At 62.2% G+C, this 24,488-nt stretch overlaps 1 protein-coding gene across 1 annotated transcript in view; it reads right to left on the bottom strand.

Moving 5' to 3' along the window:
• Window positions 1–24,488, bottom strand: part of PKD1 (polycystin 1, transient receptor potential channel interacting) — a 70,036-nt gene that overhangs the window by 16,475 nt on the left and 29,073 nt on the right. Inside the window, 18 exon segments of the mRNA XM_038762695.1 lie at window positions 953–1,166; window positions 3,188–3,467; window positions 5,156–5,299; window positions 6,394–6,543; window positions 6,643–10,283; window positions 10,434–10,567; window positions 10,742–10,917; window positions 11,760–11,891; window positions 11,981–12,712; window positions 12,930–13,162; window positions 13,591–13,753; window positions 13,842–13,960; window positions 14,473–14,687; window positions 17,034–17,217; window positions 17,351–18,031; window positions 20,172–20,341; window positions 20,949–21,020; window positions 21,735–21,806. Coding sequence (XP_038618623.1) covers window positions 953–1,166; window positions 3,188–3,467; window positions 5,156–5,299; window positions 6,394–6,543; window positions 6,643–10,283; window positions 10,434–10,567; window positions 10,742–10,917; window positions 11,760–11,891; window positions 11,981–12,712; window positions 12,930–13,162; window positions 13,591–13,753; window positions 13,842–13,960; window positions 14,473–14,687; window positions 17,034–17,217; window positions 17,351–18,031; window positions 20,172–20,341; window positions 20,949–21,020; window positions 21,735–21,806 — 7,512 coding nt within the window.

Genomic DNA, 24,488 nt, shown 5'->3' with positions numbered 1-24,488 from the left:
GGTCCGGACTGAGAAGCAGCGCGGCTCGACGGAAAGAGCCCGGGTTTGGGAGCCGGAGGTCGTGGGTTCTAATCCCGGCCCCGCCACTTGTCAGCTGGGTGACTTTGGGCGAGTCACTTCACTTCTCTGCGCCTCAGTTCCCTCATCTGTCGAATGGGGATTAAAACTGTGACCCCCCCCCACCGTGGGACAACCTGATCACCTCGTATCCCCCCGGCATTTAGAACACTGCTTTGCGTCTAGTAAGCGCTTAACGAATGCCATCATTATTATTACGAGAAGCAGCGTGGCTCAGCGGAGAGAGCCCAGGCTTGGGAGGCGGAGGTCGTGGGTTTTAATCCCGGCTCCACCACGTGCCGGCTGTGTGACGTTGGGCAAGCCACTTCGCTTCTCTGTGCCTCAGTTCCCTCATGCTCTGCACACAGTAAGCGCTCGATAACTACGATTGAATGAATGAATCCGTCAAATGGGGATTAAGATTGGGAGCCCCACCTGATCACCTTGCTCTGCACACAGTAAGCGCTCAATAAATACGACTGATTGATTGATTGTATCCCCCAGAACAGTGCTTCGCACATAGCGCTTCACAGATGCACTTATTTATTTATTTTACTTGTACATATCTATTCTATTTATTTTATTTTGTTAGTATGTTTGGTTTTGTTCTCTGTCTCCCCCTTTTAGACTGTGAGCCCACTGTTGGGTAGGGACCGTCTCTGTATGTTGCCAACTTGGACTTCCCAAGCGCTTAGTACAGTGCTCTGCACACAGTAAGTGCTTAATAAATACGATTGATGATGATGATGAAGATGCCATCGTAATTATTATTATTATTACTACCCGGCGCCCGGGGTCCGCCGTCTCCCTCCCCTGCCCCACCCCGGGACACCCGCCGCTCCCGAGCGCGTGTCCGGCCCGGGGAAGGGGGTCGTCCGAGCCCCCCGGCCCTGACCTGGTGAGGGCCACCACGGAAGCGCCCAGCTGGTCCTGCACCACGACGGACAAGTGGACGGTGAAGTCGTCCTTGAAACCGGGGGGCAGCAGGGCCCCGTATTCGGACAGGCTGCCCTTGTAGGCGCAGAACTCCTCGCAGGAGCTGGGCTTGCAGCGCCGCAGCAGCAGGCTGTACACCAGGGGGGCTTCCTCGTCCTCCAGGTCCCGCCAGCCTGCAAGACCACCCCAACGCCGGTCACCCGCTGACCACCCGCTGACCGCCCGCCGACCTGGGGGTAAGTAGCGGTTCGGGCCGGGGCAAGAAACAGCTGCACGCGGCAGCTGGGGGGTCCAGCGGGGCGGCTCGGTGTCTGGAACCCGGGCCTGGGACTCAGAAGGTCGTGGGTTCTAATCCCGGCTCCGCCTGGGTCATCTTCAGTTCCCTCATCTGGAAAATGGGGATTAAGAACGGGAGCCCTACGTGGGACGGGGACCGTGTCCGACCTAACTTGTGTCTACCCCGGCCCTTAGAACGGCGCTTAGCACGTGGTAAGCACTTATTATCTGATTATTAAGGGCCGCCGAGTCGTTTCTGATTCACACGGATATATTAATAATGATGATGATGATGGCGTTTATTAAGCGCTTACTATGTGCAAAGCGCTGTACTACGCTCTGGGGAGGGTACAAGGTGATAGGGTTGGCCCATGGGGGCGCTCGCAGTCTTAATCCCCATTTCACAGATGAGGTAACTGAGGCCCGGAGAAGTAAAGTGACTTGCCCAAAGTTACACAGCTGACAATTGGTGGAGCCGAAATTTGAACCCATGACCTGGCACAAAACCGTGACACATTATTATTATTATTATTATTATTATTAAGCGTTTACTGTGTGCAAAGCACTGTTCTAAGCACTAGGGAGGTTACAAGGTGATCGGGTTTTCCCATGGGAGGCGCACAGTCTTCATCCCCATTTTACAGATGAGGTAAGTGAGGCCCGGAGAAGTGAAGTGACTTGCCCAAAGTCACCCAGCTGACAGTTGGTGGAGCCGGAATTTGAACCCATGACCTCTGACTCCAAAGCCCGAGCTCTTTCCACTGCGCCACGCTGCTTCTCTTATACTTTCTCCAGGACGTCCTCTGTCCTCTGTCATGATCCGCAATCTTAATAATGGTTCTTCTGTTATTGTTATTACGGTCTCTATCCACCTAGCTGCCTGCCTCCCTCTTTCTCCTTTTACCTGGACTTTTCCTGGCATTAGTGTCTTCTCCAGAGATCAGTCCTCCTCATTCTGTGTCCAAAATATGCTAATCTAAGTCGCGTTATTGGGCTTTCCAAAGACCACTTGGGCTTCATCTGCTCTAAAATCCATTACTTTGTTTTCGGGCAGTCCGCGGTATTCGCAAAAGCCTTCTCCAACACCCCATTTCAGAAGAACCAATGTTCTTTCTATCCTGATTTTTCGCTGCCTAGCGTTCGGATCCACACCTCGTCACTGGAAACACCACAGAACTGACAGTTTGTATTTCCGTGGCAGTGGTTACATCCGCGCATTTCATGACTTTTTCCAGGCTCTTCAGAGCAAGCCTTCCTAACATTAATCTTCGGCGTTATTTCTTGGCTAACGGTCCCTTTATCATTGATAATAAAGCGCTTAACAGGTACCATATTTGCTGCCCGGATCGTCTTTCTACAAAAATGTTCAGGACGTGTCACCCCCTCCGCCTCAAAAAAACTCCAGCGGCTGCCAATCCACCTCCATATCTAATAAAAATTCCTTGCCATTGGCTCTAAAAGACTCCACTCCACCTCACCTCGCTTCTCTCCTTCTCCAACCCAGCCTGCACGCTTCATTCCTGTACTGCTAATCTTCTCACTTTGCCTCCGTCTCACCTGCCTCACCTCCGACCCCTGGCCCACGTCCTGCCGCGCCCTCCCTCCTCAAATCCGACAGTTACTCTCTCCCCTCTTCAAAGCCTTATCGAAGGCACGTCTCCTCCGAGAAGCCTTCCTCTTCTCCCCCCCTGCTTCTGCGTCGCCTAACTTGCTCCTTTTGCTCTTCCCCCGCCTCCCAGCCCCGCGGCCCTTACGTATATATCTGTAATTTCACTTATTTGTATTGACGTGTGTCTCCCCGCTTCTCGACCGTGAGCGCGTCGTGGGTATGGAACGCCGCTGTTTATTGTTGCACTGTGCTTTCCCGAGCGCTTCATAAATACGACTGAGGGCGTGAATGTTATTATTTTAGTCTCACCCGTGCATTCGAAGTGGACTCTGGTGGTCAGGGCGGTGACGGGGCCCAGCGGCGAGAGGCGGCAGGAGCCGCCGAAGGGGGGCCGGTTGGGGAAGAGGTCGATGGAGGCCAGGCCCTCCACCTGGCCCGAAGGCCCCAGCAGCCTCAGGGTGAAGGTGTAGCCCTCGCCGTCACGCAGTACCCCCTGCCTCAGTACCAGCCGCGTGCCCGCGCTGCCCGTCGTCGTGGTCGACTCATCCAGGACCAGAGACCTGTTGCTGAAGGTCTGGGCGGACCAGCTCTGCGGAGAGAGGAGGGGGGGAAAGACCACCGGCTGAGGGGGGAGGGACGATGCGCTCGCACTCTGCCAGGCCGCGCGGTCGGTCACTCGGCCGTATTTATTAAGCTCTTACGTGTGGAACGCTGCACTATATTTATGTATGCATCTGTACTTTTATCTGTATTAACATCTGCCTCCCCTCTCTAGACTGCAAGCTCGTTGTGGGCAGGGAATGGGTCTGTTTGTGGCATTTTTCTCTCCCGAGTGCTCAGCACAGTGCTCTGCACGTGGTGAGTGCTCAATAAATACGACTGAAGGTCTAAGCGCTTGGGAGAGTACAATAGAACAAAATAACAGACCCGTTCCCTACTGTAGAGCTTACAGTCTAGAGGGGGAGGCAGACGTTAATATTAAGAAATAAATGACAGATATGTACATTGGTGGGAGAAGCAGCGTGGCTCAGTGGAAAGAGCCCGGGCTTTGGAGTCAGAGGTCCTGGGTTCAAATCCCAGGTCCGCCAACTGTCAGATGTCTCCCCCTTCTAGCCTGTGAGCCCGCTGTTGGGTGGGGACCGTCTCTAGATGTTGCCAACTTGGACTTCCCAAGCGCTTAGCGCAGTGCTGTGCACACAGTAAGCGCTCAATAAATGCGATTGAATGAAGGAATGAGTGTGTGACTTTGGGCAAGTCACTTCTCTGTGCCTCAGTTCCCTCATCTGGAAAATGGGGATTAAAACTGTGAGCCCTCCGTGGGACAACCTGATCACCTTGTAACCTCCCCAGCGCTTAGAACAGGGCTTTGCACGTATTAAGTGCTTAACAAACACCATCGTTATTATTTATTATTAGTGCTGTGGGGCTGGGAGGGGAGATGAATAAAGGGAGCAAGTCAGGGTGACACAGAAGATAACAAACACCATTGTTATTATTTATTATAATAATTATTATTATTATTAGTGCTGTGGGGCTGGGAGGGGAGATGAATAAAGGGAGCAAGTCAGGGTGACCCAGAAGATAACAGATACCATCGTTATTATGTGTTATTATTATTAGTGCTGTGGGGCTGGGAGGGGAGATGAATAAAGGGAGCAAGTCAGGGTGACAGAAGATAAGTACCATCGTTATTATTTATTATTATTATTAGTGCTCTGGGGCTGGGAGGGGAGATGAATAAAGGGAGCAAGTCAGGGTGACCCAGAAGATAACAGATACCATCGTTATTATGTGTTATTATTATTAGTGCTGTGGGGCTGAGAGGGGAGATGAATAAAGGGAGCAAGTCAGGGTGACACAGAAGACGATGGAAGAAAAAGGAAAAGGGGGCTTCGTTGTTGTCGGGTGTGAAGAGGGAGGGCTTTCCTGGCCAGGTCGGCGGCAAGATAGGTGAGATGGAGGTACAGTGAGCACGTTGCGAAGTGTGCGGACCGGTTTGGAGAGGAGGAGGGTGGTGAGGTGTGAGGTAGGAGGGGGGCGAGGGGATTAAAGGCTGAGGTCGCCCTGTGGGACAGACGGCTCAGAAGCAGCCCCCAGGGGTTTGGAGAGCAGAGACCACCTCACCCGTCTTACAGAGGAGGAAGCTGAGGCCCTCGGGGGGTAATCATGGGGTTTGCCCAAGGCCACGGAGCATAGGACCGGCTGGAGACGGTAACCAAGCGTACGTTTGGCTTCCTCCCCTCCCCGTCCCCGGCCCTCCCGCTTAGGCCTACTCACCCCACGCACGGTGCCAGGGGGGCAGTTGAGGCAGGTGCCCTCCAGGTAGACGTAGCTGCTCTTGCTCACTTCGTACACCGACTGGGCTTTGCAGGACACGCACTGCAGTGACAGGATGGGCACCGGCCCGCGGCGGATCAGCACCTGGTGGGGCGGTCGGGGCGGTCAGTCCCCGGCGGCTTCACGGCCCTCACGGCCGACCGCGGATCCTCGCGGCCGGCCCCGGATCCCCCGACAGCCGGCCGACGGCCCCTCGCAGGGACCCCGGGCCCCTCAGGGCCGGCAGTGAGAGGTCACTCCGTCTCACCCTTCTTTGGCTCCTCGTAGCTGGGGCTACAGACAGCCGCCGGAGGCGGACGGGGAGAGGCCCGGCCCCAAACACCCACACTCCCAGGGGCGTGGCTGGGGAGGGCCGCCTCACGCCGGGGCTGGGAATTGGTCCATTCATCGTGGTGTTGGTTAAGCGCTTACTACGTGCCAGGCACCGTTCTAAGCGCTGGGGGGAATACAAGCTGATCGAGTTGTCCCCCGTGGGGCTCACGGTCCCAATCCCCGTTTTACAGATGAGGAGGCCCAGAGAAGTGAAGTGACTTGCCCGAGATCTCCCGGCGGACAAGAGGAGGAGCCGGAATTAGAACCCACGACCTTCTGAGTTCCGGGCCCGGTTTCTATTCACCACACCACGCTGCTTCTCCCCGTCCCAGTGTGGTTCGGGCCTCATCCCTGGCTTCTCCCGGATCCGTCCCTTCCCCGCTCAGGGTTCTCCTCCCATTTCGGTCACGCTGTCTGGCGGATGCTCTCTACCGGGCTCCTCGCTGGCCTCCCTGCCCCTGGCCTCCCCTCCCTCTCCACTGGATGCCCACCTCCCTCCCTCCGCAGCAGGCTGCGAGTCCCCACCACCGGCTTCAAGGCCCTTCCGAAAACCCACCTCCTCCGGGAAGCCCCAAGTCGAGTCGTTTGGCCCTCCAGAGACCACACTGGCTTAATTTGCTCCGAAACCTACACGTTCGCCTTTCAGGCGGTGTTCGCAAAAGCCTTCTCCAGCACCGCGTTTCGAAAGAATCGACGCTCACCCTAGCCCGCCTTCTCCCCGCCCGGCTTTGGCATCCGTACGTCGTCGTCGGAAACAGCGGAGGATCGACAGGCATCAAACCCACCCTCCCTTCCTTCGGCTCAGTATAGCTTCTCCTCCTGGACCCAGGGCGGCGGCGGGTGGGTGACAGAGGGGCCGAACTCACCGTCTGATTGGTCCTCTCCGGGTTCCTGCCGGGCTTGTGGATGGTGAGGGCGAAAGTGTACTCCTCGCCGGCGTCCAGCACCCGCGCGGGCACGGTGACCGTGCTCTTCTGGGGGAGGGGCGTGTTCAGGGAGCACCCGCCGGTCCGACCCTGCGGAGGGGCGGGAGGGGGAGCGAATCGGACCCGGGGTCCCCGCGCCGGCCGCCCCCGCCCGGGCCCCGTCCCTCCCCTGGCCGCCCCGGGGCCGACCTTGGAGGAGGCGACGCAGGACCACTCGAAGGTCAGCGGCGTCTGGTCGCCGTCCTCCAGGTCGGGGTCGTAGGACCGGCCGCCATCCAGCACCAGGTCCCGGGCGCTGGACCAGACGCGGTAGGAGCCGCCGTCGACCAGGGGCACCAGCCGGCCGGGCAGCACGGTCACGTTGGCCCGCGTGGTCCGGGAGAGCGGGGTGTCGCCGAAGGACACGGCCAGCACGAAGCAGTAGTCGCCCACGGCCAGGGCCAGGCGGGGCAGGACCAGCCGGGGCCGGCGGACGTCCACGCCGGGCAGGGGCACGGGCGGGGCGGCGCCCCGGCGCGGGCAGCTGGGGGCCCGGAACACCTGCCAGCGGTACTCGGTCCGGTAGCGCACGCAGCCGCGCAGGTCCACCTGGGCCTCCAGGTAGTTGCGCTGGGCCCGGCGCAGGGCCACGTGGCGGGGCAGGGCCACCTCCACCTGCGGCTCCTCGCACTCCAGGGCCCGCACCGTGACCGCCAGCTGGGCCACCACGAAGCTGACCAGGTTGGAGGCGTTGACCGCCACCAGGAAGTCCCCGGGGGCCGCGTAGGCGTGGCTGGCGTGCGGGCCGGGGCCCAGCCACGCCGGGGACCCGTCCCCGAAGTCCCAGGCGAAGGTCACCTGCCGGGCGCTGGGCCGCGGGGCCGCCTCGAAGGCGGCCGCCCGGCGGGCGAAGGCCGGCTCGGCCCGCAGGCCCAGCCCCTCCAGGCGGTCCTGCACCAGGAGGCGGCGGGTCAGGTTGGCCCCGCCCAGCTCGTTGAAGGCCCGCAGGTGGATGGTCAGCGTGCCGGCCGCCACCGGGGTGTAGGAGATGTTCTGGCCGGTCAGGATGACCAGCGCGTCGCCCTGCACCTTCTGCAGGGAGAAGTCCCAGGCGAAGGAGGGCCGGGTGCCGGCCCGCACGCGGGCGCTGTAGTTGCGCTCGCTGCCCGTGGCCACGGCCGCCTCGCAGCAGTCCAGGATCTCCAGCCCGCCCACCGGCTCCAGGACGGACACCGACACCTGCGCCCGGGCCCGGCTCACCCGGTTCTCCGCCTCCACGGCCAGCCGGTGCTCGCCCACGCCGCCGGCCGTCCAGGAGAAGTCGGGCCCGGCCAGCGGGGCGGCCGGGCCCTCGTCCACCCGCAGGCGCAGGTCCACGGCCGAGCCGGCGGCCAGGCGCACGCGGAAGCGGACCGCCTCCCCGGGCTCCGCCAGCGTCCGCTCGGCCTCCAGCTCCAGCCCGCGGACGGCGTCCTGCACGGTCAGCAGGCAGTCGCGCACGGCCCAGCTGACGGCGTTGGAGGCGTTGAGGCGGACGGCGGCGGGGCCGGCGGCGGGGAAGACGGCGGTCACGGTCCGGCCGGCCGCGGCCCCGCCCCCCGGGAGCTCCCAGCGCCAGGCGACGTCCGTCCCCCGCTCCAGCCGCCCCTCCAGCCGCGCCGCGGCCCCGGAGGCCACGTAGCCGTCCCCGCCGGGCCCCTCGACGCGCAGGCCCCGGACCGGCTCCTGCACGGAGACCGCCACCGTGGCGTTGGCGGCGCCCAGCCGGTTGCCGGCCGAGACGGCCACCCGGTGCAGGCCGGGGGTGGCGAAGGAGCAGGCCACCCAGGGCTCCCGCGTGGTCAGCGTGCGGCCCCCGCCCAGGTGCCAGGTGTAGGTCAGGCCGGAGCCGGCCTCGGCGGCCGCGCTGACGTTGACCGTGGCGTCGACGGCGGCGGGGTTGGGCCGGGCCGAGAGCCGGGGGCCCCGCACGCCCTCCACGAAGTCCAGCGCGGCCTCGGCCTCGGCCGCGCCCAGCAGGTTGCTGGCCCGGAGCCGCACCCGGTAGGTCCCGGCCTCCGTGACGGTCAGCGGGAAGGCCCGGCCGGGCCCGGCCTGGACGGGCGCGGCGCCCCGCAGCACCGTCCAGCCGTAGGTGACGTTGGTCCCCTCCCGCACGGCCGCCTGCAGCTGCAGCGTCCGGTTGGTGGGGAAGCAGGCCGGGCCGCCGGCCTCCTCCCCGCCGCCGGCGCCCAGGATCCGCAGCCCCTCGATCTGCTCCAGGACGTGCACCAGGATGCTGTCCTGCAGGCCGCTGACCTCGTTCTCGGCCGTGACGGTGACGTTGAAGGTCCCCACGGAGCGGAAGGTGTAGGAGATGGTGGCGGCCCCCGGGATGGCCGTGCAGCGGTCGCACAGGACCCAGGAGTAGCGGACGGCGCTGCCCGCCCGCAGCGCGGCCCCGAAGCCCACCGAGCCGTTCAGGGGCACGACCGTCCGGCTGGCGTTCAGGGCCAGGCCCCGCACCGGGCCCTGCACCGTCACGTTCAGCCCGGCCCGGCCCCGGCTCACCTCGTTCCAGCCCAGTACGGAGACGCCGAAGCGGCCGGTGCGGTTGTAGGCGTGGACCACGGCCCGGCCCTCGCGCCGCTCCCCGTCGCCCAGGTCCCAGAGGTAGCTGGCCTGGCTGCCGTTGCCCACGGCCCAGAAGGCGTAGGCCCGGCCCAGCTCCAGCGCCCGCGACCCGTTGGTTTCCACCCGGGCCAGCTCCACCGGCTCCTGGACCTCCACGAAGGTCGTGTCGTTGGCGGAGGACACGTTGTTGGACACGGTGACCGTCACCGAGTAGACGCCCGGCGCCCGGAAGGCGTGGCCGGCCTCGGCGCCCCCCGGGCGGGCGGCCCCCGCCTCGCCGAAGTCCCAGGCGTAGCGGTAGGGGTACGGCGGGGCGGCGCCGGCCCGGAAGCGGCCCTCCTCCCCCGGCCGGAGCACCCGGCGCTCGGCCCGCAGGCTCACGTTGGCCAGCTCGGGCTCCACGCAGACGCTGGTGAAGTAGTGGGCTCTGTTGACCCGGCTGGACAGGACCAGGGCCAGGGGGAAGACCCCCGCGCGGCTGAAGTTGCGCCGCAGCTCGGGGCTCCCGCGCACCGTGACGTTGGGGGACCCGTCGCCGACGGTCCAGTCGAAGACGTAGCCGGCCGGGTCCCCCGTGACGCGGGCCAGCAGCCGGACGTCCGGCCGCCGGGGCACGCAGGCGGCCGGCTCGATCCTCAGCACCTCCAGCACGAAGACGCGCAGCGCCAGGTCCCGGGAGGCCGAGCCCGCCGGGTTGGCCGCGGTCACGGTGACGGTGAGGTTGGCCTCCTGCGCATAGACGTGCCGGGCCCGGGGCTCGGGCCCCGTCTGCACCGTCCCGTCCCCTAGGTCGAAGGTCCACGTGACGTCCTCGTCGCTGCCCGAGTCCAGCGAGGCGTTGACCGCGACCAGGGTGCCCTGCTCCGCCGCCGCGGGCGCCGACACCCGCAGCCCCCGGATCTCCTCGAAGGCCCGGTAGAGGCCGGCCGCCTCGCCGTCGCTCACCCCGTTGGCCACCCTGACGGTCACGTGGTACGGCCCCTTGCGGGCGAACGTGTGCTCGGCCGTCGGGCCGTCCCCCGTCAGGGGCGGGGACCCGTCCCCGAAGTCCCAGGTGTAGAGGGCTCCGGCGGAGGAGGGCAGCGGGCGGGCGGCGAAGGCCACCGGCCGGCCGGCCACCAGGGCCTCGCCGGCCGGCTCCAGCACCACGTGAGTCAGGGGGGCCCGGACGCTCAGGGCCGCCCGCCGGGTCAGGTTCTCGAACGCGTTGGAGATGAACACTGTCACGTTGTAGTCCCCTGGAAGGAGAGGCCGGGCTCTCGGGGCGGGCAGGGAGCTCGCCGGGGGCGGGGATGGCATCCGCCGGACCGTCCCGGCCCGCCGACCGACCGACCAACTCCGGGGCCGCCCCTCCTCCTGCTCTCCCGGCCCGGGGTGGGCCTGCTCACCTGGGCTCCGGTAAGCGTGGGTCACGTTGTGCTCCAGCAGCACCCGATGGACGGCGGGGTCAGGCTCCGGGAAGGTCTCGTTGTACGGGGGTCTGAACCGCCGGCTCTCCCGCCGGCCGTCCCCGAAGGTCCACCTGCCGTCGGGCCGGGGAGGGAGCCGCGGTCGGCCGAGGCGGGTCCCGCCCCTCTTCCCCGGCGGGTCGGTCTCTCTGCCGGCCCCGGCATCCCCTCCCCGACGGACCCGGGAACGGAGGGGCTGGGGCCGGGCCCGAGCGGCCACGCGGGAGGGGAGGGCCGGGGACGCTCACAGGAAGGTCGCGTCCACGGCCGAGTCCACCCAGACGCTGGCCGAGAGGTCCAGCGTGGCGTTCAGGGGGACGGCGGGCGGCGGGTCGGACAGGGAGAGGTCCTTCATGCGGTTCATCTTCTCCACCGTCACGTTGTAGTTCACGGTGACGTCGCTCACGTGGTTGGAGGCCGTCAGCTGCGGGGCAAGAGGGAGGCCGGGAGCGAGGGCTCGGCGTGGGCGGCGGCGGAGGGGGGCTGACCCGGGCCGGGGGGAGGGGTAATGACGACGACGATCACGGTTTTGATAAGCGCTTACTACGTGCCAAGCACTGTTCTACGAGCCGGGGTGGATACAAGGTCTTCATCCCCATCACAGTCTTCAGCCCCATTTGACAGATGAGGTAAATGAGGCCCAGAGAAAGGAAGCGGCTTGCCCAAGGTCGCACGGCGGGCAAGGGGCGAAGCCAGGATTAGAACCCCGACCTCTCTTTCCACTGGGCCAAGCTGCTTCGGTGAGTGGGCTCTGACTCGCTCCCTTTATTCACTCCCCCTCCCACCCCATGGCGCTTACGTCCGTTCCCGTGACTTCTTTATTTCTAATCGTGCCCGTCTCCCCCTCTGGACCGTAAGCTCGTGGTGGGAAAAAAATGCATCTGCTTATTAATAACGGCATTTACTAAGCGCTTAGTGTGTGCGAAGCACTGTTCTAAGCGCTGTTATTGTTATACCGTACTCTTTTAAGCGCTTAGCATAGCGCTCTGCACGCAGTAAGCGCCTAATAAATACGTCCAATAGAAGGAGGAGGGGCACAGAACCCAAGCTCGGGTCCTTCACCCACGCGGGTACGGAGAGCACAGATGCCCGGGCGGCGGTGGCAGAGCAGAGGGCGAGCGGAGGTGGGGGGGGGCGTGTCCCCGCCACTTGCCCACCCCGGCAAAGTCTGGAAGCAGGGGGCCAGAGCGGGGTGACCCCCCTCACCCCCCACGGCCGGACTCAGTTTCCCCCGAAGGTGGCGGAGGGGAGGCACCCCGGACTGACCGACAGCTTGAACACGGCGGCGCTCTGGTAGATGACGTTGAAGACGACATTGTAGAAGGTGAGAGACTGCTTGTCGTCGATGGTCCACTTGAAAGTGACGTCCGAGCCGGCTTCCAGCACGGGGCTGTACCTCTGTGGGGCGGGGGGAAGGCGGGCGTGGGACGCCGGGACCCTCCGCGGCCCTTCCCTCCGGCCCCTTCCGCCCCCGGCCCCCGGCTCACCACCAGGATGCCCTGCAGGACCCTGGACTGGGGGTCCGGCGTGGCCCTGAGCCCCCGGACGGGCTCCTCGGCCTTGACCCAGACGGTGACGTTCTCCCGGCTGACGGCGTTCTCGGCGACGACGTCCACCGCGCCCCCGGCCTCGTCCAGGCCGGTCAGCGGCAGCACCGCGAACCGCCCCCCCGCCGCCTCCCGGCCGCACTCGACCGGCGCCGACGCGGCCCAGGCCGGCGGGCAGGAGGCCCGGAAGGGCTCGGTCCCGTTGGCGCCCGGCCGGCGGGCGGTGGCGTCGTCGCCGGAGTCGAGGCCCAGCAGCAGGGAGGGCCGGTCGGCCGGCACGTAGAACCGGCCCTGCTGGGGCGCGGGGTGCAGGATGCGCAGCCCGGACACGGGTGCCGCCACCCGGAAGCCGCAGGCCAGGTCCCGGCGGCCGAGCCCGCCGGCCACCGCGGCCGTGACCGTGTAAGAGCCGGGGCGCGGCAGGCCGGGGTTGGGGCCCAGGAGGGCCGTGGGCCGCTCTGTGGCTATCAGCGCCCGGACGGCGCAGGCGGCGGGAGCAGGTGTCGGCCGGCCGGGGGGCGGGCCGAGGGGCAGGCCGGCCAGCCAGTCTGGGGCGGGGGCCGCCACCGGGGCCCCAGGGGCCGGGCACAGGAGGAAGGAGCCGGGGGCGGCATCGTGCTGGAGGCCGAGGAGGTCGCCCGGGTTCACCGATGGGCTGTCCCAGAAGGTCACCTGGGCCGAGGGCGGGGACAGACACACAGACAGACAGCCCCATCAGCACACCACTAAAGGCCCACAGAACAGGCCCGGGGTCAGGGGGACCGACTGGATGGCCTCCGGGAGCCGGGCGCGGACACTGGCCGCGGGTCCCATCCCCCTTCCTTCGCCCCCGGTGCCCGGAGGGAACGCGGGGGGTACCCGGCCCCTGGTGCGGACCGGGGACGCTTACCGTGCGCCTGGAAGAGGGGCCGGCCGGGACGGAGAACCGAGCCCCCTTCCACAGCACCAGGTCGGGTGGGACGTCGGGGCCGGAGGAGGCGTTGGCATCCAGCCCCGGGCTGCGGGGGCCGCCCAGCGGCTGGCAGGCGTTCCTGGGCTGGCACCACTCCCAGCCAGCCGGGCACTCGAGGGGCGCCCAGGTCTGGTTGCCCAGCAGTGGGTCCCCAGGCTGACTGGCATTCCCTGGGGGAGAAGGGAGAGGGGGGCCATGTCCCAGACTAACCCTTGCCCTGGTGGCTCTGCACGTTTCTTCCAGGCAGTCTTCACTTTCTGGAAACATCACAGTGAACCTCGGCCCCAGAACCCCGCCGCGGACTCTCCGTAATCCCCTCAACCTCCCTGGCCTCCAGACGCTTCCTCAGCCCCGCGGGCCCCTGCTCCGTCCCGGCCCCCCACCTCTGGACATCTGTTTAGCTCCCTCAGCCCCCCAGTTCCCGGCCCCCAGCCCACCCTTCCTCCCGGAATTCAATCCAGGGCATCCTCCCCCTGCCCCGCTCCCCGGGTGAGAGAGATACGAGATGGCCGGGGCAACACCGACCCCCGAGGCTGCCCCTTCTCACTGAGAGACCCCAGGCGGCGGCGGCGATCCCGCTCGCCGGGCATCCCCTTACCCTGGGCTGGCTCCGCGAGGGCGGTGGGCATCTCCCCAGCCCTGCTCCTGGGGCGGAACACCTGGACCCACAGCTGGACGGGGTAGGGGAGATCCTGGGTCCCCAACTCGACGGCGCTGAGGAAGCCCCGGCTGGCCACCTGCAGCTCGGGGAAGAACATCACCTGGCGGGGAGAGACGGGGGGCAGTCAGCCCTGGATCAGCCCGGGTGAGTGGGCGAGTGCGGGCGCGTTGGCCGTGGGGCCGCCCTACCTCCACGGTGCCCCGGGCCGGGGGCGAAAGGGCTTCCCTCTGGACCAACGGATCGGCGGCCGCGGGCAGGTCCCAGCTGGGGTCTCCCACGAGGAAGCTCGGTGCGTCCAGCACGGACACTAGGAGGGAAAGGGACGGGGAAGCCCGGGTCACGGCTGCCCCCTGACCGGACCGGGCGGTCCTGGGGTGGCTGCTCTGACCTCTGACCCCGGCCGGCTACAGCCTCCCCAAGTCCGTCACGGCCCCCCCGAGGATACGGTCTCCGCCGCGAGCCCGAGCTGAGGGACGCTTTAGTTGCGGCTGGGGGTGGGCAGGACGGCGCTCACCTTCCGGATCCCCCCAGCGGGCTCCGGGGTGCCGAGGGGGGCTCGGAGGCAATGTGGGTGGGTGGAGGGGGTCGAGAGGTTATCAGGCCCATCATCCCACCCCAGGACGAGAGAGCTAGGGATGGGGCCTGTTTTTGTAATGAACGCCCCCGCAGAGATCCGGGAAGCGCTTCCTTATATCTGACCCTCCTCTCTCTTGCGGCAGTTCAAGAAACCCATTTCACCGCCGGCGCGGGAGCCCTCGCACCCCAACGGCGGGGAGGGGAGGGAGGGAGGCCGAGGACACCGGGGAGGACGGCCCGCACCCTGGGGCCGGAACTCGCAGACGTAGCTGTGGGCGGCCATGCAGAGGTCCGTGTTGCACTGGCCGGTGGGGCCCATGCGGACGCAGTGGTCGGCGGTGGCCGGGTGCGGCTCTCCGGGCAGCCAGTTCTGGCAGCTCTGAAGGTCAAACCCCTCTCCGGCCGGCTGGGCCCCGGGGGCCGCAACGTCCTTGAACCCGATCCAGACGTCCAGGCTCCTGTGGCGACAGACGAGGGGGGTCACCCGCGCCCCACCCTCCAGTAGCTTATGGCCACCAGTCAGTCGATAACAATAGTAATTGTGGCATTCGTTAAGTGCCTACTATGTGCCAGGCACTGTACTACTACTACTACTACTACTACTAATAACTTTGGTATGTGTTAAGTGCTTACTATGTGCAAAGCACTGTTCTAAGCACTGGGGAGGCTACAAGGTGATCTGGCTGTCCCATATGGGGCTCACAATCTTAATCCCCATTTTACAGATGAGGTCACTGAGGCCCAGAGAAGTGAAGTGACTTGCCCAGAGTCACACAGCTGACACTAAGCGCTGGGGTAGATACAAATTAATTGGGTTGGACACACTCCCTGACCCACATTGGGAGTTACGGTCTTAATCCCTATTTTCCGGACGAGGTAACTGAGGCCCAGAAAATAATAATAGTAATAATGATGGCATTTGTTAAGCGCTTACTATGTGCAAAGCACTGTTCTAAGCACTGGGGGGGATACAATGTGATCGAGTTGTCCCACGTGGGGCTCACAGTCTTCATCCCCATTTTTACAGATGAGGTAACTGAGGCTCAGAGAAGTTAAGTGACTTGCCCAAGTGAAGTGACTTGCCCAAGGTCACACAACAGACAGGTGGCGGAGCCGGGATTCGAACCCATGATTTGGGGAGGGCTTTGAAGGTGGGGAGAGTTGTGGTCCCGTGGACTCAGTCGATCGATCAATCCGTGGTGTTTATCGAGCCCTGTGGGCACGACACTCTACTAGGTGCATGGCAGAGTCAAATACAACAGAATTAGTAGACACGTTCCCCTGACCGTTACTAGCTTACAGTCTCGACAGACATTAAGCATCGTGGCTCAGCGGAAAGGACCCGGGCTTTGGAGTCAGAGGTTGTGGGTTCAAATCCCGGCTCCGCCAATTGTCAGCTGGGTGACTTTGGGCAAGTCTCTTTACTTCTCTGGGCCTCAGTTCCCTCATCTGTAAAATGGGGGTGAAGACTGCGAGCCCCCCCGTGGGACAACCTGATCACCTTGTAACCTCCCCGGCACTTGGAACAGTGCTTTGCACATAGCAAGGGCTTAATCAATCAATCAATCAATCAATCATATTCATTGAGCGCTTACTGTGTGCAGAGCACTTGGAAAGTACAAGTTGGCAACATATAGAGACGGTCCCTACCCAACAGTGGGCTCACAGTCTAGAAGGGGGAGACAGAGAACAAAACCAAACATATTAACAAAATAAAATAAATAGAATAGGTACGTACAAGTAAAATAAATAAATAAATAGGGTAATAGTAATAATAGTAACAATAAATGCCATCATTATTATTATTAAGTTAGGGGTAGGCGCAGAAGGGTTAGTATCAAGTTCCTAAAGGGGCTAGATCCAAGTGCGCAGAAGGGAGAGGGGGAGATGAAGGTTTTGTCCGCAAAGACCTCTTGGAGATGGGATTTTAGGAGGGTTTTGAAGGTAGGGCACTTTGGATCAGAGGGAGGATTTGGGCAAGCGGTCAGCGGCAAGGCGGACGAGATCGAGGCTCAGTGAGTAGGTTGGCGATAGAGGACCGAAGTGTGCGGAAATCGGCAGGGTAAGACGGGAGGGGCGAGGTTATTGAGTGCTTTAAAGTCGATGGAGTTTGATGCAGGAGGATTGGGCAAGCAGTGGAATTTCTCCAAGAGTGGGGAAACATGGTCTGAACGTTTTTGAAGGGGTATGATTTGGGCGGCAGAGTGAAGTACCGCCCGGAGAGGGGAGAGGAGGGAGGCGGGGAGGTCACCGAGGAGGTCGACACGGTAACCACGGCGGGAGAGGACGAACGTTTGGTTCCGTGCAGTTTGGATGGAGGCAGAAGGAGGAACTTTAGCCAGGTTGCAAAGGTTGAACCGACGGGACTTGAAGATGTGGGTTGAATGAGACTTGAGTCGGGATAATGCCAAAGTTACGGGCTTGTGAGACGGGGAGGCTAGACTGCAAGCTTGCTGTGGGCAGGGAATGTGTCTGTTGTTAGAGCCTACTCTCCCAAGTGCTCAGTACAGGGCTCTGCAGACAGTAAGCGCTCAGTAAATACGATTGTATGAACGGATTGAACAGATGAATGAGTACCGTACGGGACTCCGCGCACAGTAAGTGCTCAAAAAATCCCATCGGTTGACTGGATGAGTGAAACGGCTGGAACGGAGAACACCCGCCCAGAACCAGCTCCTGTGAGCCCCCCGCGGCCCCCGCCGGCCATTTCCTCGCCGCTCTGGCCTCCTTCTGGGGCGTAGGGGTGTCAGGAGTCCAGGAGACGGTCGGGAGGGCGATGGCCCCGGTGTCCCGGATGCCCTCACCTGATGACCTGGGACACCAGGAAGCTCTGGACCTCGGGGCTGCCCACGCTGGCCAGGGCTCCGCCGCCCCAGAGCCTGCAGTGCCGGTCAGCCTCCGGCCAGGAGGCTTTGTCCACCACCAGCCGGTAGCAGTGACCGTTCCCCGCGAAGATCTCTGTGTCCTCCGGGCACAGCGGGTGGACCGCTGGGGATGAGAAGAGTCGGACGTCGGCACCCCGAGCCCCGGATGGTAAGGGGCCGGGAGGGGGTCAGCCTGGAGCCTGCGGGGGAAGGGGACGGAGGGGGACGAGAAGGGGGCGGAGGGCAGGGCCTCTTACCCACGCTCCGTCCTTCGAGCTCGGCCGTGATGGTGTAAGTGGCGGTGAGGCCCGTGCCCCCCCGGTTCCAGAGGGTCAGGTCCAGGCTCTCGTTGGTCCGCACCAGGGCCGGGCAGCTGAGGGACAGATTTTGAGGGGGGGCCTCCAGGACCACCTCCAGCCAGGCCACCGCCGCCCCCACCCCGACCGACGCGGCGGCCGTCACGTTGTAGCGGCCGGGCAGGGCATAGAGGTGGGCGGCCGCGGGGCCGGGGGTGACCCGGGGCGCCGACCCGTCCCCGAAGTCCCAGCGCACGGACTGGGCGGGGAGCGGGCAGCTGACATTGAAGGCCAGGGCCCTCTGGGTGGGCTGGGGGCCGCGGGGGCCCAGGAGCCGGGCCTCCAGCCGGGCGGGGAAGACGTCCGCCATCAGCCGGGGGCCCCCGCAGGCAGGCGGTCCCGGGGCCCCGGCGCAGAAGGGCAGGCAGCCGGCGGAGGCGTCCGGGGCTCGTCCGGCGCCGCACAGGCAGCGCCCGTCCTTGGCCAGGGCCCCGTAGTCCTGGCCGACGGAGCAGCAGAAGGCGGCGCAGGCCTCCCGGCCCAGGGGCCCCTCGTGGGCGGCTGAGAAGGCCACCACGGACACATTGGCCGGGGTGTCTTGCTCGCTGTGGTTGCTGGGGAGGCAGGCGATGAAGTCTTCCTCTGTGGAGATAGAGAGAGGGAAGGGAAGAGAAAAGAAAAGAGGGGGCAGGCGGGTCAGGACCCCAAATTGGCCATGTTCCACTGCCTTTAATAATAACAATAATGACGATGGCATGTATTAAGCGCTTACTATGTGCAAAGCACTGTTCTAAGCGCTGGGGAGGTTACCAGGCGATCAGGTTGTCCCACGGGGGGCTCACAGTCTTAATCCCCATTTTACAGATGAGGGAACTGAGGCCTAGAGAAGTGAAGGGACTTGCCCAGAGTCACCCGGCTGACGATGGGCGGAGCCGAGATTCGAACCCATGACCTCTGACTCCAAAGCCCGGGTTCTTTCCACTGAGCCATGCTGCTTTACAGGACCCTGGGCCTCTTGTGCCCACCCGGTGCCCAGTCCGCTCGCCTGCACCCGGTCCATTCAGTATGGGTTAGCACAGGTGACGGGGCTGGGGCACGGGGTGGCACACTCCACCCTGGCTACTGGCAGTCCCCTTTCCAGAGTCTACCGGGCGAGCCTCGCTGAAAGCACTCGGGGGCTCAACACCCGGCAGCACAGTCCCCTCCCGGGGACACAAACACACACCCACCCAACACGCACAAACTCCGGCCCCTTAAATACACACACCCTTAAACCTCATCCACACTTTCAACCGGAGACACTCGCTCACACAGACAGACCCATACGTTATCGTGCGCTGATATTTAAATATATATATTCACACATACAAGGCCCCACACGCACACATACAATTGCAGACACACATACACAGCTGTGCATACATCCATTCACGCAAACACACAAATGCATGCATTTCAACCCCCTCCAACCGATTATTGAGCGCTGTGTGCTGAGCACTTCCATTCACTCAACTGTATTTACTGAGTGCTCACTGTGTGCAAAACACTGCACTAAGCGCCTGGGAGGCTACAGTACAACAACAAACAGGCGCAATCCCTGCCCTCAACAAGTTTAGAAGGGGAGACAGACATTAATAGAAATAAATAAATGTTACAGATAGATATATACTGTAGGGATGGGAGGGAGGATGAATAAAGGGAGCAAGTCAGGGCGCCGCAGAAGGGAGTGGGAGAAGAGGAGAGGCGGGCTTATCAGGGAGGGCTTCTTGGAGGAGATGGGCCTTCAATAAGGCTTTGAAGTGGGGGACGGCAATTATCTGTCGAATATGAGGAGGGAGGGCCTTCCAGGCCAGAGGCAGGATGTGGGCGAGAGGCCGGCGGCCAGATAGACGCGATGGAGGGACAGTGAGAAGGTTGGCAGTAGAGGAGTCAAGTGTTCGGGCCGGGGCGTAACAAGAGAGTAGCAAGATGAGGTAACCGGAGGCAAGGGGATTGATTGCTTTAAAGCCGACGGTGAGGGGTTTTTGTCTGATGCAGAGGTGGACGGGTAACCACTGGAGTTTCTTGAGGAGTGGGGAAACCTGGTCTGAATGTTTTTGAAGGAAAATGATTCGGGCAGCAGAGTGGAGTGCGGGCTGGAGACGGGGGAGACGGGAGGCGCAATGAATGGATAAATACACCCTACACTCCCTCATCTACTTTTGAACACATACGCCCATGCACACAAGCTCAAACGTGAGCACACTCGGGCACAGACACACATTCACCGCAAGCTGGTAGTGGACAAGTAATGGAATGTGTCTGCTGCTGTGTGGTACTCTACTAAGCGCTTAGTACTGTGCTCTGCACATCGGGAGCGCTCAATAAGTATGACCGATTGATTAACTGACCCCCTCCCCAACCCCGGCCCGACCTGGCTCACGTGAAACGCTCTCCGGGTTTTGCCGGCAACTCACCGTTCCCCCGTCCCGGGCAGCCCACGCCTCCCAAATGGACCCGTAAACATACACATACGCGGACACGCACAGGGTCAGACGGGGCCGGTCGCACGGAGACCCGAAGACCGTTTTTCCGGTCCGTTTTCCGGTTTGGTCCCCAGAAACCCTGGCCTTGGCACTCGCCTGTTTCACCCTGTCGCCGTGGCAACCTCCGGGTTTCTCCCACTGCCTTCTTCCCTCATCCTCACCACCTCCTCTCCCCACCCAAGCTACATGGCGGCAACAACCAAGAGCTGCGCCCTTCCCCGCACCCCCGGCCGGTCCCACCCTCGGGCTATACCTACCGCACGTGCTGCCCGAGAAGCTGAAGTTGAGCAGCGGGAGGTTGGCGAGGCTGGGCGGCTGGGCACACAGGGTCTCCCCGGGCAGCAGCAGGCGGACGCCCTGCTCCTCCACCCAGCCGGGCAGCCAGGAAAGGGCACAGTCGCACCGCAGGGGGTTACGTCCGAGGTTGCTGCAGGGGACGGCAGAGGACGGGTGGCGAGGGCGGCAGTGAGGGCAGGGTCCGAGGGCACCGAGCTCTCCCGCCGGCACCAGCTCTCATCCCGGCCCGACACGAGGGCTTCGGGGAAGATCACGGTAAAGTCTGGGGGTGCCGGAAGGGTGGCGTGGCCCAGTGGGGCGGAGGAGCTGGCTGTCTCCCCCTTCTAGACCGTGAGCCCGCTGTCGGGTAGGGACCGTCCCTATACGTTGCCGATCTGTACTCCCCAAGCGCTTAGAACAGTGCTCTGCACGCTAACAGGGACTGTGTCTATTTGCCGTTACAGCATACTCCCCCAAACGCTTAGTACAGTGCCCCCCACACAGTAAGCGCTCAGCAAATACGACTGAGAGACCTGAAAAAGTGCTCAGTAAATATCGCTGACCGACTGATGGATTGGGCAAGTGATTAACCTCTTTTGGGCTCGGTTTCCCTTTCTGTAAGATGGGGGTAACAGGCACTGGAGTCTAGTGGCCAAAGGGCAGGCCTGAGAAGCAGGAGGCTCCGTTTCTGGTCCTGGCTCTCCCGGCCCCGCCGGCCCCCAGGACCCTCCCCCACCCCCTTTTCGGCCCAAACTTACATTTCACTTAAATTAAATAAATTAGCAAATATCCCTTCTTCCAACGTAGAAATGGCATTGTTGCTCAGATCCCTGAGAGACAGGAAGTGCGGGAGAAGGGTGAGAGTTTTAGTTCGGTGCCCCCCATGCCCCCGACCCCCGAATGCCCCCAGAGAGCCGGTCCCGACTGCCCGGCCTACCCCGCGGGCTGGGGAGGGCGGCTAGTGGCTAGAGCACGGGCTGGGAGTCAGGAGGACCTGGCGTCCTAAACCCGGCTCTGCCCCTTGTCTGTCGTGTGACCCTGGGCGAGTCGCTTCACCTCACCTCAGTTCCCTCATCTGGAAAATAGGGATTAAGGTTGGGAGCCCCACGTGGGACGGGGACTGTGTCCGACCCGATTTGACTGTTACCTACCCCAGTGCTTAGTACGGTGCCTGGCACAGAGTAAGCACTTAAGAAATGCCGCAATTCTTCTTATTACTTCCCCCCAACTTTCCCTGAGGTTGACTCATGAAGGGTCTTCTTCCTGGGACCCTCCCCTCGATGCCCAGGGGAGGGGGAAGGGGGCCCAGTGGCCCAGACCCCTAGCCTCTGGGAGGTCCGGAGGACGATGGGGGAACCCGGAGAACGGGTTGGGGGTAGAGACCCACCCTTAGGGTGGAGGGAGGCAGGTCCCTCACGCCCCCATCCCTGACCTGAAATGGGGCAGGGGGTAACCAGACTCTTCAGCTCCCCTCAGGAGGGGTCCACGAGGAGTTGTGTCCCCAGGGCGGGGGTCCGGGGAGGGGGCGGCTGCCGGCTACTTACAGGGACGTCAGGGCCGAGAGGTTCTCAAAGAGTCCGGGGTCCAAATCTCTGATCTGGTTATCCGAGAGGTCCCTGTGGGAAGAGGCCGGGGGGAGTCACCTGGTGCCCAGAGGACCCCCACCCGTCAGCCCATCCCAACCCCACCGGACTGCAAAGGAGACAGGATGGGGCGGGAGGGGCGGCTAAGGACACAGAATCCCAACCGGCTGGGCGACTGCCAGATGCTCACTGATAATAGTAATAATGACGGCATTTGTTAAGTGCTTCCTATGTGCCAAGCACTGCTCTGAGCGCTGGGGTAGATACAAGGTGATCGGGTTGTCCCACGTGGGGCTCACAGTCTTCATCCCCATTTGACAGATGAGGTAGCTGAGGCACAGAGAACTGAGGCACGGCTGGCCAGTGGCGGAGCCGGGATTCGAACCCACGACCTCTGACTCCCAAGCCCAGGCTCTTTCCACCGAGCCTGTCTTCCCCCACCCCTGACAGGGTGGGATGGCGACTGGTTCTATTCACCAGTCAGTTCTCCTAGTCCGTGCAGAGTGCCCGCTGTGGGCAGAACACCGCACAGAGTAGAGCGCAGCGGCCCGGCCCTTCCCCGGCCTCTTAACCCTCCTGCCCGGGAGACCCGGTGGTCGTTCAGGACCCCGGCCCCTAGTCGAGCCCCGAGAGGTCGGCTGGACCCTGAGTTGGGGAGGGGAGCGGGCCCCAGTCCGTACTCTTTTCCCTGGAGCCCGCCCTGGCTGGGATGAACCGTTCCCGTGGCAACATGACTCCCAAATATTTACTCTCCCGCTTCAGCTAGACGAGGCCCGGGCCCTGCCACTTGTGCAGACGTGTGTGGGGGTGTGTGTATACGTGTAGCGTATAGCGTGAACGGGCACGCCTCGGCCCCCCGCTCCGGCCCTCGCCCCCAGCTTCAGCGGGATTTGCAGGGGGTGGTTGGCCCTCGGAGTCGCCGGGAGTTGTGGCAGCGGTAGCAGCAACCATGGCGTTTACTGCCTCCATCTCGTCTTTCTCGCCCTGGTCTTCCCTCTGGCCTGGAATGGTCTCCCTCTTTGTATCCAACAGATAATAATGATGATTATTTGTTTGTATTATTTGTATTTGTATTATTTGTTAATAATAACGATGGCATTTATTAAGCGCTTATATGTGCAAAGCACTGTTCTGAGCGCCGGGGAGGTTACAAGGTGATCAGGTTGTCCCCCGGGGGGCTCACAGTCTTCATCCCCATTTTACAGGTGAGGGAACTGAGGCCCAGAGAATAATAATAATAATACTAATAATGGCATTTATTCAGCGTTTACTATGTGCAAAGCACTGTTTTAAGCGCTGGGGGGTTACAAGGTGATCAGGTTGCCCCCCGCGGGGTTCACAGTCTTCACCCCCATTTTACAGATGGAACTGAGGCCCAGAGAAGTGAAGTGACTCGCCCAAGGTCACACAGCTGACAATTGGTGGAGCCGGGATTTGAACTCATGACCTCTGACTCCGAAGCCCGGGCTCTTTCCACTGAGCCACGCTGCTTCTCAGCATTCGTTAAGTGCTTACTATGTGCAAAGCACTGTTCTAAGCGCCGACAGATGATCACTCTCCCCGCCTTCAAAGCCTCCTCCAAGAGGCCTTCCCTGACTAAGCTCTCATTTCTTCTTCTCCCACCCCTTTCTGCGTCACCTTTCCACTTGGATTTGCACCTTTTATTCACCCCTCAGCACTTACGTACAGATCTATAATTTACTTATCTATATTAATGTCTGTCCCCCTCTGGACCGTAAGCTCATTGTGGGCGGGGAAGGTGTCAGCTTGGTTCTACTGTGCTCTCCCAAGTGCTCAGTACAGTGCTCGGCACACAGTAAGTGCTCAATACATACGATTGATCAATTATTGAGCACCACCGGAGGGCAAAGCGTTGCCCTAAGTGCTCGGAAAGTCCCTCCAAAGTACAAGGTATGTTCCCTCAAGGTCTAACTGGAGAGACAGAGAAACGTTCACAAGCCTGAATCAATAATCTCGCATGCTCAATCCAATGCCCGTATACACACAACTAGAGTACAGAGAAGCTGGAGAAGCAGCGTGGCTCAGGGGAAAGAGCCCGGGCTCTGGAGTCAGAGGTCACGGGTTCAAATCCCGGCTCCGCCAACTGTCAGCTGGGTGACTTTGGGCAAGTCACTTCTCTGGGCCTCAGTTCCCTCATCTGTAAAATGGAGATTAAAACCGTGAGCCCCCCGTGGGACAACCTGATCACCTTGTAACCTCCCCAGAGCTTCGAACAATGCTTTGCACATAGCAAGCGCTTAACAGATGCCATCATCATTATTATTATTAACCACTGAGGAGAGGGGAGACAAAGATCTTGCCCACAGGGCACACATGCATGCGCACACAAACACACACCCTCTGTGCCCGCTAACTCTATTTTTTTACGGTATTTGATAAGCGCTTACTACGTTCCAGGCAAGCGTTGGGGTAGAAGCACGCCAATCAGGTTGGACACAGTCCACGTCCCACACAGGGCCCAGAGTTTTCATCCCCACTTTACAGATGAGGGACCCGAGGCACAGGGAAGGGACGTGACTTGCCCCAAGTCCCACAGCGGACCCACGGCGGAGCCGGGATTAGAACTGGGGTTTGTCTGACTTAGAGAAACAGCGTTATTCAGTGGAAAGAGCCCGGGCTTTGGAGTTAGAGGTTATGGGTTCAAATCCCAGCTCCACCGCTTGTCAGCTGTGTGACTTTGGGCAAGTCACTTCA

The sequence above is a fragment of the Tachyglossus aculeatus genome, chromosome 21 (genome assembly GCF_015852505.1).
Source record: "Tachyglossus aculeatus isolate mTacAcu1 chromosome 21, mTacAcu1.pri, whole genome shotgun sequence".
In the NCBI taxonomy this organism is placed as follows: domain Eukaryota; kingdom Metazoa; phylum Chordata; class Mammalia; order Monotremata; family Tachyglossidae; genus Tachyglossus; species Tachyglossus aculeatus.
Note: the sequence above shows the minus strand (reverse complement) of the source record. Positions and strands in the feature narration are given on the sequence as shown.